This window comes from Patagioenas fasciata, chromosome 12 (assembly GCF_037038585.1).
Source record: "Patagioenas fasciata isolate bPatFas1 chromosome 12, bPatFas1.hap1, whole genome shotgun sequence".
NCBI classification, from domain to species: Eukaryota; Metazoa; Chordata; class Aves; order Columbiformes; family Columbidae; genus Patagioenas; species Patagioenas fasciata.
The window spans coordinates 22,803,111-22,818,102 of NC_092531.1; the positions used below are offsets into that span (position 1 = coordinate 22,803,111).

At 38.4% G+C, this 14,992-nt stretch overlaps 1 protein-coding gene across 7 annotated transcripts in view; it reads right to left on the reverse strand.

The window, feature by feature from the left end:
• The window catches only part of ADAMTSL3 (ADAMTS like 3), a 180,380-nt gene that overhangs the window by 89,335 nt on the left and 76,053 nt on the right, over nucleotides 1–14,992 (reverse strand). For all 7 annotated transcript variants that reach the window (XM_065847389.2, XM_065847391.2, XM_065847390.2 and 4 more), the window contains exons 4-5: nucleotides 9,234–9,361; nucleotides 6,833–6,878 (exon numbers count right to left, since the gene is read on the reverse strand). In XM_065847389.2, coding sequence (XP_065703461.1) covers nucleotides 6,833–6,878; nucleotides 9,234–9,361 — 174 coding nt within the window. The remainder of the gene's footprint in view (nucleotides 1–6,832; nucleotides 6,879–9,233; nucleotides 9,362–14,992) is intronic.

Sequence of the window (14,992 nt, forward strand, 5' to 3'; positions counted from 1 at the left end):
CCTATTGCAAAGTTTTACTGTGTGTATTAAAACAATTTATATTGCTTAATCCATTGTTTGCAGTGCAAGTAATGGAATATCATGCATATTCCAGTAATAACAACATAACTGATATGAGAGGACAATTAAAAATGCTATTTTTTACGACATTATATAGTACACTTAAAGTCTGGTTCTGCAATAAAAATCAGCTTCTAAAGTGTTTTAAGTGACTATAATGAGAGGTCCGACATTTAATATGTCTCTTTTCAATAGCTCTTTCCACTTAAGGATTTCTGAGCGCTCTGCACTCATTCATCAATTCATACATCAGAATGATGAAAGAGGTATTATTGCTACTTAAAGAAATAAACATTTGTCTAATTAATTGTTCAGTATTGCTCAAAGGGTGCAAGAGCACTAGGAGGAGACAACAGCACTTTCAGTGCTTAGTCCTTTAATCTAATTACAAAACACCTTTGCCTCTTGGAAGCAGTAAAGCTTACTTTATTGAAATAAAGTATGCTTCAAAATGGTAACTATTGATTATATAGTTCCAGTTCTAATGAGACAGTTCTGTATGTCCTGCCATACGGAGCCTTAGAATATACAGCTGAAAGACCAAATATGAGAACTGTTTGAAATAAAATATTCTAAAATATTTTTTCTCCATAAAGCATTGCACCCAAACAATGATGTTAATATTAAACTATGGTGACAGGAATGGAGATGAAGACTGATTTATTCAAAAATAGCTTTGGTAAAATACTGACAAAGGAGTTACAGTGTGTCAAACAATTTCTCACTGAAGACTCCATTTGAAAGTATGTCCAGTCAAACAGTCCATACGCCAGACTGAAAGGATATTCTTCCAGGAATTCCAACTGCACATATAAGCCAGATGTGAGGCTGGTTTTAACAAAGTTTTGTTTTCGTTGGATATAGGAGTGAAAGATTGTGATGTGTCAGCTGAACTTAGCGAACTTACTGCCAAGTACTAGTTAGCAATACTAACCCTGAACACAGCTTCAACCTTATCGGTGAACTGAACCTTCCCTGAAAAAAGCTAACGAAATCCTGAGTGCATTACACAGTACTGAAGATTAAAACGTACATGAGAGAGGTTTGAATTCCAGTCCAACGCTCTTAACAACATTGTCCTAACACCTATTCGCTCCCATGAATCTGGATGAGTTGGCATTGCATTAGCTCAATACTTTGACAATGCCTTAGAGACTTTTTTCCACCGTAGGAAACAGTAACTTAGAAATGTCTCAGGTTTATTTATAGTCTGCATAAAATACCTTCTAAAATCAGTATTCTCCCTACTGATCAACAGGTGCGGTTTTTGTAACTGAGCACCAAGTAATTCGCTGAGAATTCCCAGTAATGCTTTTCAACCCTGGCCAGTGCTACGCCTTACAGCGAGAAGATGTCAGAATGACGCTAATACATTTTGCATTATTTTTAATTCTAGTTTGAGTCATATTTTTTTGAACTATAAAATGATGGAAATTACAGTTATTGTAATTCTTCGAGAGTTTTACCTTTGCAAAATCCCCCAGGTCAGAGCTTCTAAAAACATCAAGTAAATACTATTAGAAACCACCCTTATTTACTGCAGTGTTGCTCCAGTGTTCACCAAGTTTGCACTGGTGTGAGAGCAGAATTTGGCTCTGACTTATCTGTCACCTCTCATTTTGCACAATAGCAAGTATAAAAATCGGAGAAGACTTCAGGGTTCATATGGATACCATATGGTTCCCTTTCACCAGTGCAAACGGAGGAGTAGCTAAGGATAAAAATAATAAGTGGAAGTTAGATTCAGGTAAAGTTAGAAGCACTGTTTTGGAGTGGAGTTACTCAGCCACGCACAGCTACCTTGTCATCACAAAGAATTAAAGAGCTATCTGCAAAACAGGCAGAGCGATGGCCTTAGGCTGAGTTTTGACAGGCTGTTGTTACAATTCATTATCACTTGGTGTTGACGCAATGCCAAGACACAAACACCACAATGTCAGGATGTCAATCCATGGTTACTGTATGTTTCTCATTGACTCAACACAACGCAGCTCCTTCCTTCCACTTGCTTCCTGGCTGCCTGAAAGCAAGTGAATTCTCATCTCCCTCTTCTGTTTTGGCATCTTCAAAGAACACAAAGTGATCCTGGCAACTCGATTCATATGCCAGCTCCACCTGCTTTATGTTTGAGCTGTGTTCAAAAGCAGGAATATAAAAAGAGCATCACACAAAGGGATATCAAAGGGCTGACATGATTATTATTTGCATTATATCAGAATTTGGATGGCAACCAAGTTCAGATCCCTGTTTTCCTGGGAACAATACCTATTTGTATAAAGAAAGTTTTATACTCTAAACAGAAATACAACAAAGCACAGAAAGGAATGTAATCAAGACAACAAGAGGACTCAAACTTGAGGTTAATTCTATTAGAATGGGTCAGAAAAGAGGGAGTTTAAAAGATAATGAGGAAAAGGGGGGAGACAAGGTGTGGGACAGGTGGGCAAAGTGGAGCATGTTTGGGCAGCGGGCAAGGCCCCCATCAGACTGCGACACATGGGCCCCAACACTCACCCTCTTTGTATGTCTTTTTGGTTATAACCTATTTCAGACATCAATTCATTCAATCATTCTCTCTTCTCTCTCACTACTCCACTTTTTTTCTTGTTTGTTAAATATTTTTGCTACTAATTCCAGGATTTTTCAGATTTCCCAATTTCAGCAATAGCTTTTGCTTTACACTCAATCCATCGAACCATAGCCAGGCTGTTCAGAGGTTTGCACACTACAGAAGGAGCTGAATCCATGTCTATGAGGTCTAATACATGAAAATGTTGGCAAAATAATCACATTGAGATCTTGTATTGGAATGAAGCGTATTTATGACACGACTTACAAACATTATTAGACAGATAGATCCGAAAAAGATGCTTCAGACACGACTACCATGCAGGTTAAAAATACATATATGTATTCCCGTTCTTTTTGTGACAGATGATTAAAAACTACTGCATTCCAAGGCTGGTTTATGAAATGTATCATTTAGTTTTGGCAGTGAGTGCTCTTAGCCTTTGAAAACAAAGCTAACCTGGGAAATGTGTATCTTTGTAGGCAGTGTTCATGTACAAAATATGAAGGTTGCATCAGACCCTGTGACTCCTGCCAACAATCACTGCGCTGAAAAAAGCACAAAAGAGAAGGCAAGAAAATTCCCAGTAAAAATGATGACACCAAAGAAAGTCTAGCCCTTTGTCTAGTTTTAGTTGTTGAATCTCATGTTGTTGAAACCAAGCCAAAAACCATGAAGTCATTGTTTTGTTTTCTTTTTGAAATTAGCTTTGGGTTCTCTGTTTTTCTTAGGCAATTTTCAGGCCACTTCTTAGCAAAATCGAGATACCCAAGCTAGAAACCCCAGCCACGAGAGCCATGCAGTGCAGCAGCATTACAAATATAAAGTAATGAATAGATTAGGCAGAAACTATGCAACTCAATGTGAAATATCATAGGACTAAAGGTAGGCACAGTTCAGCCAAGATTTTCTGAATGGGATAAATGAGCTGGTTAAGACGCAGATGCTGGGACAATAATCTGATGAATATGTTGAACAAGTGTGAGCATTAGCTGCATATAATAAAAGTTTATAATGGAATTATACACGGGCAAATCTGTTACAAAATAGTGTCTTTTCTTGCTGTAGAAGAGTCACTCTGGCAAAGGTACAAGTCACTTTTTGGCACATAAGAATGTGAAATTTATGGGGAAATGGCCCAAATAACTTGTTCTATGAATAGGACCCTAAAGGATTATCTTAAACACTTCCATATAGTGCACATCATAGCATCAGAATGTAACAGTATATACAAAAATGGAAATATAAAAAAGAGGGGTTAAGGAAGACTGAAAATCTCATTGAACAGCATATAATGAATCATTTATATAGTTTATTTCTCTAAAGTTTCTAGAAGAAAAGCTGAAAGCATACACGCAGTTGTAGGAAATCATGCACCTGGCATCTCAGTTATGATGGAAAGATAAGAAGGCTACACATACACCTTAATCTCAGCAATTATTTTGTTGTTAAGACCTTGAATTAATTTTTTGATTGAAATATCACTAATATTATTCTGAAACCATGTTTGAGTTCAATGAACTTACTACTATTCTATTACAAATCCAGATGAAACCAATTTTCTGGTAAAATGATTCTTGTTCTTTTCATTAGAATGACACACATATTAAGTTGTGCTTCATTTGTACTCCCCAATATAGATGTTAGTGGTGTAATGTATCACGTAGCAAAATTACATTTGCAGACAACTTTACACTGTGTATATATACTGAGTGTCTCATGTGGTTACCAATAATACCCACTAATGTGGAAGAAAGCTAGTTTAAACTCTTAATTTTCAAACTAAAATTTTACTCCTGAAGTGAGAAGCATTCATTAGGAACGATGCTTTAGGGAAAATTACAGCATTTGAAACAAAAACGGCCTAGTAGTCCCAGGTTTACATTAGGTGTAAGCTCCCATTTCAAGGTTAAGTCAGGTCTAATACGAGGTTTGAATCCAGTGACGCCAAATTCAAAGATCAACAGTATTAACAGTGGAAAGCTCATGAAATATATTTTTCTCAGGAGTTCTCAATTATCTGATCCACCATCTAAGAAAAACCATTCCTGAGAGAGATTCTGGCTGTATCTGAACTGAAATGGAAACTTGATTCTTTTCAGACATGCCCCAAAAGCAGAACTGAATAGGCAGCTTCCTGTCTGGAAATTAACATTTGAATCATCGTAAATTCAAACAGACTCACACACAAGACGCTTACCACTTATCGCTTTAAAATATACCTCAGAGTTAAAAACCAGGCCCCAGTGACTTCAGAAAGGATATAGTAATCATCTCAATTTTCTCCATGCTGAAGCACGGAGCGCCTTCTTTTCCATCAGATTTTTACTGCGTAATCCTTAAAATGAACACAATCGCTCTTAGGTATCATAAAAGCATGTAGACCCCTGTTTACCGCAGAAAATATGCCCAAATTGATTTAATTTTTGTCCTTTTTCTGTACTATGGGTAGTTTTCTGGTCCTTTCGCTGGAGGAACAAGGTATATACCACATCGACTTGTTTGCGCTGTTGCATAGGAAGCTGTAGTGCATGGGATCAAGCAACCAGAGCTATACTATGTTGCTGTATACAATGCATACAAGTAGATATCTACATAAGGAATGTAGCAAATAGATTTTACAGTAGCAATTTATTTATTGCTTACACACTGGCTGGCTGCAATTCAGCTTATCGCACAGCTTTAAATGATTATGGTATTTTTTGTATGTGGCATTTGTATCTATGAGATAAGGAGACAGTGCACAAAACTGCGATGTCTTTTCTTCTGAACGGGCGAGTGACAGGGTTTGTCTCCAGAATCTGATTTTTGCATGCACTCGGCCTGATTCATTAATCACTTCCACTACTTTCTGCCAGCAGAAACTCAGGCTGAGAGCTGCTGTGGTGGAAAATTCATCCAGCCCCGAGGAGTGGAGTGTTAGAGCAATTGGAGGTGCTAGCAAGCCTTGTTCTTGGGGAGGGCAGAAGCCAACTGGCACACAAGAAACCGTAGGTGTGGCAAACTGAGGAGCAGGAATGGCCAGTTCTCCCAGGAGATTCAACATATTTACTGGGGAACTTCCAGTGTCAGGCCTCCTAAGGAGAATATGTCATGCTCCACAGCTGCCTGCTGCTGGCAGAAGTCACAGGGTTGGCAATGACACCAGTATCACTTGCTCTTGCCTGGGTATAATTCAACCTAAGGAAACCGCAGTCCTCACCTTTTACAGGGTATTTGTGTGCAAATTGCCTTTCTCCTAGAGCCAGAAGCAGATCAAATGCACCACAGGAAAAATAAATAGAAGCTTTTACTTTAATTACTTATCTACCTTTGCTCTTTTCTGGAATGGGATTGTATGAATGTCACATTGTACTGCAAGGTAACCTGTGCAAGGGGGTGACTGCTGGCCATCAACAATCTGAATTACTGTGTTTGTACACACGGGCTGTTGGTCAGAGGTATCGCAAAGTCCTGCCTGAGTTGCACACCTTGAATGGGTGGCAACATCTGGGTTGGAAGGCAGCAGCTGTTTAAAGAGCACAAAGCATCACTAGACGTCAGGTGAGCACAACTCATGAAGTACACTGCATGTGACCGCTTGTCATAAAACATCTCTGCAAAAAATGTGATTGCATCACAGGAACAGCAACTGCATGGTCAAAACTCCAGCTTTACATTCAGTCATGCAAATCATCCCTGCCAATGTGCCTAAATATACAAACTTTTGAATACAGAAGTATAAAGATCTGAGCTTTGGCAAACAGAGGAAACATAAGCAGTAATTATCCAGTTTAAGGTTTGGAAGGGACACAGCGGTTAACCTCGTTGCTCATGTGAAGAGTGCCACTCTATCATTAATGATCACGAACTATCAGGAGCTCAGTTTAATGGTTCATCTGGCAGACAGCACCCCCAGGAAATGCACTTGCTAGTTTAACATGACAAGTGAATTGTTAATCCTCCAAAATGTGGAACTTTCCTTATACATTATATAAAACACACTGAATCACAATGGCACTCTAATATCAAAAGCAAACGTCCATTTGGGAAGCCTAAATTTGAGACCTCATGGTGTCATGCAGACTGAAATATTTAAAAATTGTAATAATGATGGAAAGAAAATTATGCACCATGAGGTTTTAAACAAGAAGCAGTTTAACTTTAACACATTGTTTGAATAAGTAAAAGAACCTGTAAAATAGGATTAAAGGTCAGACTCACGTTACTACTGCAGGTTTTATACCGAATATTTCGACCTTCACAGTTCCTGAAAAACAGAGGAAAAATGGTTACACTGCACAACAGCAAAACACAAGCCTGGCTGGTTTACAGTCACTTATTCTCTTGAAAATTAGACTTTTACTACTATTATACCATGATTTGGATTCAAAATAGAAGGTTTAAATACAAATCAGATCTGGGGACTAAACAGGTTACACTGCTGTCTCCCTTTAGCGAAAAACTTGTGGCTTTCCCTGCAAGCCCAGTTTACCTCAAACCTTACAAAAATCACACCTATTGTGTGAGAAAGATTTCACAAGGCAGCCCTACGCCTGATCTGTGCTGACTTCAGCAAAGCTCCTTCCAATCCATATCATACAACCCAGAGGAAAAGAGGGTTAGAATATCTAAGCAATCCTTTAATCAAGCATAGGGCTAACGAGCACTCATTTTTCTCTTCCTATTTTGTTTAAGAAACAGAAAACAGCCTTAAGTCTTTTTTTCTCTCAAAAAACAATGCAACGCTTTTGAAGAGCAGCATGTAAATTTACTGACCCATAGTCACATGAGCAGAATTCCTAATTCCAAATGAAATATGATTCTCATGGACTGCATGTATTTGTAAGGTGCCCAATGTATGTGAGTCCTGAAATCCAGCCAGTTCAGACCCTCCAAGTGTGTTGATGGTAGATGAAGTAACAGGCATATAATAAAGTCATCATTATTTATTGTGCTCTCATAAATATGGGGGTACAGGGGTTTCACACTTTTTTTAGGGGCACAGTTTGGAAAACTCTCAATAACTGACCAGTACTTTTGTAAAGAGTAAGATATTCTTCTTAAGAATGGCAAAATCAAAACCTTGAAAGAACTGAAATCATATTGCAAATGAAATTATAATTAGCGATGTCTCTGAAATCAGGAATAGTGTTTTGGAACCTCAACTCAAAAAGATCTGCCTTACATTAAAGAATGCATGAATGCCTTGCTGGTAATTTAGAGCTCTTGGACTAAATTTTCCACTTTTTGCATGAAAACTTATTGCAAGTATTTTTAAAAATCTTTAATATGTGTGAGGTATTGAAAAATGCCATTTGAAAAGGAAAAAGTAATGGACGCCTGGAGCACGAGTCCAACCAATTCAGATGAAGGTACAGTTCCCCAAGCTCAAGATATTACGTGTCTCAGTTTTCCTATCTTTTGGAAGACTGATTACATGGGAACGTGCAAGCTAAAAATGTTTATGGTACATACAACTGTGAAAACTTTGTTTCACAATTGTGGATTTCCTGGACATTACAACGACATTAAAACACAGGAAAAAAACATTCAAACCACACATTTGTGAAGGTATGGAAAACACATGTTTTTCACAAGGGAACACATCAAAAATACTAATAAAACCACAATGGAATTTATATTGCTACAGTTTATTAAGCTGGTTTCACAGTCCCTAACACACTGGTAGAATATCACAGCCTCTTGCTGGAAATATGACTTTTCTCAAAGATCTTTGTGCATTTTGCACTAAAACAGGTAGTGTTTTAATCAATCATCTTTAGCTATGTATTTCATAAAGTTTGCCCTTAACTAGCAATATCATGCTACACACCTCCTTCAAGAAAAATTAACTTCCTGGGTGATTTTGGATTAAACTTTAAAAATTATCAACAACATGGAAATTTAAGCATAACCAGCAGTTTTAAAAATGTTTAAGAAGAGCTCAAGTAAAGCAAGCAATTATGGACACCATCACAGGCGCTTCTGAGCTGGTTGTGATCTCTTCTCGCCTGACTACAGGCCTCTTGCATTACTCATACTTCCCAGATGGTAGCAACAAGTCCTACATTAGTCCAGCTTTGCTACTTGGGTAGATTGTTTTCACCACATATGCTCTTCTCTTAAAGCTACACTGAGGCTTATCCACGAAAACATGTGGCCACCAGGACCACTGCATAGAAAGAACTGGCAGAGGACAAGTTTACTAACAGGAAACAGCACTAGATACATCCATATGTGGAGTAAGTCACTTGTTTTTTACCACAGGGAGGACATGGAGGAGCCTGCACTTGAACATGATTCAAGTCTTAAAGCTCAGGGTGATTTGCATGCAGGTAACTCACCATTTGTTTTATGTCATTGTGCCAAAGATATCTTTCAGTGTTTGGCTGAACTAAGTAAATCATTCTTGTTATTTTACAAGCGTATTTAAAAGCATGCTAAAGTTCTATCGGAGCGAAAGGCTGCGCTATTTATCTACTATATTTCAAAAATTAAAAAAGCAGGATTTCGTAACACTTGGTTCCAGAAACAGAAGCCAAATGCTTCTCTGTAGACACCAATAGAGAGGGAAACGTGGCAGAGCTGCAGAAGAAGATATCCACCTCAGCACGTCACTCACCTGCCATTTAAACATCTCCTCAGCGAGTAAGAGGCTCCCCCTCCACAGGTCCGTGAGCAATCACTCCAGGCCCCCCAGGCATCCCAGGAGCCGTCCCTCTCTTCATCGGAGCGGGTGATTCTCGAGGTCTGGAAAAAAGGGATGGAGATGAGGAAAAAAGCAAAACACACAGCAATTGATTTGGTACATGTTTTACTGCTTGGCATTAATAGTACTGAGTGTGTTGCTTTGCTGCTTACATACAGTATCTGAAATTTATTTACAATTTTTATGATAATAATGGTATGAGATGAAAACACCAATTACTTTCACTGTGGGGATAGATATTGGGCACAAACTACTGCGAACAATAATGTAACAGCTACTAACACCATTATGAATGATAATCCTATTCTGGATAGCAAGGGGGCAGAGTCATTTATCTCACACGACAGAGAATACTGACCAACATTTCCTCAGCCCCAATACAGTTGCAAATGAAAGAACATGAAGAGTTCATCCAAGCTCTACTGAAACAACTGTTTATACAGCCAATTGTTTTGTTGCCATTGACTTCAGTGGGCATCCAAGCAGACCTCACATTGATAAACAAAGGCACTACATTCACATTACTATTTTATTTTTGACAGCATAGGAAGGCACAACTTAAACAAGCGGTGTTTCAGAATCTTCGCCCCCCTCCCAGAAAACAAGTGTGCAGAAAGACCAGCGAAAGGGCTCTGTCAGCAAACACAAGGCAAACAGATAAAAACATCACTAACTAAACTGCATCCAAGTTAAACATTCAAGTCTTCATAAACGACAATAAAAGAGATGTTAAAATGCTAAAAAGGTTTTCATGAATGACTTGATCCAGAGAAGTGCAAGAGATTACTATACATCCTAATACCGAACCAGATGAACCAACTTTAGTAACCCATATTTTCCCTAAGAAATTACTTAAGTAAGCTTATGAGAGCAAAACTCAGTCTTATTTTCTTCCCAAATGCCCCACAGAAGTGATTTTAAAGTGTGGAATGTGTAATTCAAATCTTATGGTACAAGGGGCTAAAAGACACATAACTCTTCCTAGATTTAACAGTAAGGATGAAGTCAGCTCATCTTCAGCCATGAAATAAGTTGACTCCAGCTAAAGCCTACCAAACTCGAAATGAAAATGACAAACAATAAAAATAAGGCTGTTTTCAAAATAGTATCATGCAGTGAGTACGACTCAGCACCATGTTGTGTAGGCAAAGCAATGTTCTCCTATATATTCTAGTAAAAAGAAAACTAATTGCATGCCACAGAACTTGAGTAAACTGGCCTGTTTCGCTGAACGAGCTGTTACACCTCGGATGAGTTCGCACCGCAGGTGTAAAATAACTATTTGCCATTTGGGTTTGATAGTTGTAACTTAGCCACACTTACGCAGAACTAAGAACTACTCAAGCACATTTTAAGGCATTAATAAGAGTAGGCAGGTGTAGTAGAATAGCCCTACTCTCCGTAGCTCAGCAGCTAACAGAAACATCAGCAATTTCCAAACTTTTGCACCCCTTCCTCTAAAACCTGACCTTGGCAAAAGCATTGTTAATTAGAGGATAAGCTATCTTCATTTGAAGAGTAAACGGCACAAGTTGGTCTAAACACAACAGTGACTCCCTAACTTTCTTGCTCCCCTAAGCTTACAAATTTTGCAGATACTTAGTGTAAAGTGTACTTAGGCCAACCTGCCGTTCCAGAAACAATAGAGCCCAGAGGAATCTTCTCACTGGCATTGGGTTTATTTTGCATCAGAAGCCAACTCTGAAATGTCTGACACTGAAAATGGAAGCAACTGCCTTCAGTCTTGAACAAAAGGAGCTCAGCACTTACCAGCGCATCACTCAGCCTGTGAAAGTCAGTCAAGATGAACAAGAGAGTCACTTTTTTCAAACTTATGATTGCAAAATTAAAGTTTGTCCTCTGTAATCCCAACTTACCAAATTGAAAAATGAATATATGCCACTCTCTCTTTTAGACTAGCCAGTTTCTTTTGACAAAGCGGTGACAATGCCTAAAATAATCCTAACTTCATCACTGTATTAAAGCCAGCCACATGATATTAACAGACAGTATGTCATCTAAAGCCCTAAACAATGTCCAGTTGTTCATTTACAAAACTGCTTTGATAAAAGCCATTGTTCTGAACTGTATCTAATTAAAAAGCTGTAAATACCAGGATGATCAAAGCAGAAGTTTATGCCAACAAAGCCTTCTCCAGAATCAGTGACTAATTCAGTGCCCACAGTGTTGATTTAAACTCCAGCTAGTTCAAACTATTTGTCCCATGGGAAAGAGTTAAAAGCAGCTTGCACTGGCTTAGTAATTTACTAGCAAAATAATATTGATTTACTAGCTGTCTGGTTTCATAAGCTCTACATATTACGTTTGTCTACACTATGGTACAAAATTGAAGTAAAATAACGAAAAGATCATCAACATCATGATTTAAACCAATAAAACCTTGGAAGCTTGTTTAGGAATTAAATCAAGAGCTAATTGCAATCGGGCACAAAAAGATATTATTGTACCTCAGGACTGCATTCATGGTTTGCTTCTTAACTTCAATTTTTCATGTATTTACTGTCTTCAGTAATAATTCTAACACGGTTCAGCAGTGAAGCTTTGCTCAACCATACTAGAGTGGAAGCGTTTTTCCTTTAGTGGTTTAATTTTGCAACAGATCAAGTGCAACATATATTAAGCATATTAAGTATGTATGTACCTACACATACATAAATGTGTGCATGTACCTGTACATGTGCACCCATGATGTAACATGATCAAATAAAGCCACACGCGCTGTAATGAATCCAGCTAAAATAACTTTAAGCGGCAATAAACACAACCGAGATGATTTGCTGCTCTTTACGTAGAACTAGATGGCAAAAAGCGTCACGCTTCCCACTGGATCCAGCTATGCTAGCAGGAGCTGTCACCTTTCCAAAAGCATCACATGTGAACGCAGGGTTGGATGCAAGTATTGCATTCAAAGCAATAGTTAAGAACCTATACATTGTTCTCTGCAAACATTAATCCTGTTTGTATGATAAAGGTAGTTTCAAAATACTTCATCGCAGTCTATGTATCCGAACTATAATTCATTTTGAAAGTAAAAAAATAATAAGTCCTAACAGCGCACATGAGCCTGGGCAGGGATCACCCCAATCAGTGGATGGGGGAAAATAAGCTACAAGTTTGGAAGTACTTGATGACATAGGCAGAGCCTCAAAGACTGAGATGACGGGATGCCAAGGTTTCCTCAAGGTCTGAGGCCCCATAATGTGCAACCTGAGTCTCTGCTGACAACCTTTAACTGACAGAGACAGCCTTGTACGTGGAGAATGTTACTGAAAGTGTGGCACTGGTAGATTTGGACAGGGGGGAAACGTTAGTGCCGGTTTCCCTTCTTCTATCCAGGGCTCTGTTTTGCTTCTGCCACATGGGCACATACTGTAACACCATGTTCTGCAAATTACTTGTATGTGTTTCCAGGCCATACTTGCCTTGCAAGGTACTACTCAAAGGAACTGAGTACAACAAAAGTGGGCACTGAGGTAGAAGAAATTAAATCCAGATGTTACCACAGCTGATCATTAATCTAAAACAAGGGGATTTTTACTGTCACTTGTAACACCCAGTAAATAACAACAGCTACATTGACACACATTACAAAAATCAAACACAGTGCTGTTATAAGGAGAAAAATGATTATTTGGCCAAACTTTTGTTTGGCTGTTATGAAGGATGACATAATTGTCTTGAATTTGGTCATGCAGACTTCAAAGGAGATGTGGTGCCAGAGAATGAAGGTCAGTTTATGCAGTTTTATTATTATTCAGACATCCATTACATAAGGCTTGGATATGTAAATGTTTAGTATTCGGCGTAGCAAAGATTCAGATTCTCAACAGAAATGCTCAGTACTTCAAATGTTTGTTTTCCAGAGTTTTTAACACACATTCTTGCTTTAAATACAAACACAAGCCAAGGACGCCGCATTTGACACATGAGAATTATTGTAACAGAACGTGTAATGAAAGAAACATAGAGACTCAACACTCAGACTCATCAGCAAGACTCCTCAAGTGATGATTCCTCTGCCATGTACATATTGCAACACAAACTACCCCAAATTCTGGCCCATGACGTGTCCCTGAGCCCTTCCCCAGAGCAGGGATCCCAGTTCTGACCAGTTCTAGGAGACATTCAGTGCAACCTCTGGGCAGCATCTATAAATGCAGACCATGCCCAAGGCTGGAGAGATGTATAAAATTATCTACTCAAACAGGTTAGAGTGATGTGGTTCACAAAATAAGTCTATCATAACAAGTACGTACGTGGTTATGCAGAAATACACACCAATTCATCTGCTACTGTGCCAACATCACTGCAGCTCGCTGGGGGAGCACTCTGTGGTTTTTCTCATGGCTTCTTATCAAAATGATTTGCATTAATTCAAAAAGACATGCCAAACTCCAAAAGAAAATCCCCATAAGGGGTTACATTGGCACAACTATATCATGTTGCTATTTAATAACACATGCATTTAGCTACATTTCTCCATACAGAATCTAGATTTTTCAGATTAAATTCAACCAAGTGAAAGAACCTATTGAAGTGTACAAACACCACTTCAGTCCCATGGAAGGTCTAAATTAAGCAATACCCAAAGCTCAGCACTGGCCCTTCTCCCAGGAGTAAATTTCATCCTTGATTTTTGAACAGAGATGAAGCATTTCCTTTTTATTGCATCTTCCCACTCTAACAACCCACAAATACTATTAACACTATCCTGACTTTCAGAGTCTTCCAAAGCCGAAGGTTATGGTGCTGTTCACTGATCGTCATGTGCAGCACTGCACCGTGCCATTTTCTTCTCCTCACACTTAGAATGGCGCCAAACAGAGGTAGCACAAGAAATTATGGCACTAAAGGGAAAATACCCTGCCTGAGTAGCTCTGTGATGCATTTCCCAGATTCATCTTTCCAGACACTACACTTGGTGTAAAAGGTATCAAATTGCAGTGTTGACTGGATCCGTGAGCAGAGTGCATAAGCAAAAGAACAAGTATTTACCTGCAGATAATCACTGGATATGCTATTCAGCCCCAGAACTGCAGCCTTCACTTTTAACTCTGGTTGTTCAGTCTATGGCTTTGTGAAAAACTGGACTGGAAATCTCTTTCCTTGCTAAAGTCACGTACAAAAGTTATTTACACTTGAATTTTGTACGATCTAAGTCAGGTGCAGAATGCAGATTACAGGCTTAGGGACAACTATTTCAGTTGTGGCAGCAATTAAACAGAAGAACAGTCAAAACTTACTTCCAGACAACTGCGAGTTACTAATGAAATCTTGTATTACCTGATTTTAGCAGAAAAACTTCCATTTGTTTCACTGGGACAGATTTCAAGGCATTTCCTGATAGATTTCTGCTATTGCTGGGTACATTATCTATTACCTCATTGTGCACTGTATATGTCATTAAGTTTAATAAATATTTTACTTATATGTACCCAAGTCAATTATATTTTATTCTGTATGTTAAAAAGGACATATCTGGAATTATAAAATCATGGAGAAAAAACAATGCATCATTATTTTAGATTGATTAAAAAATACCTAGGAGTAAATGCAGCTATTATAAGCAGCTGTTTAGAAGTAATTGGTTTTAATGTTACTGATATTATTTCAGTCACATTAGCCATTCCTTGCACTTGGCCTTGCCACTG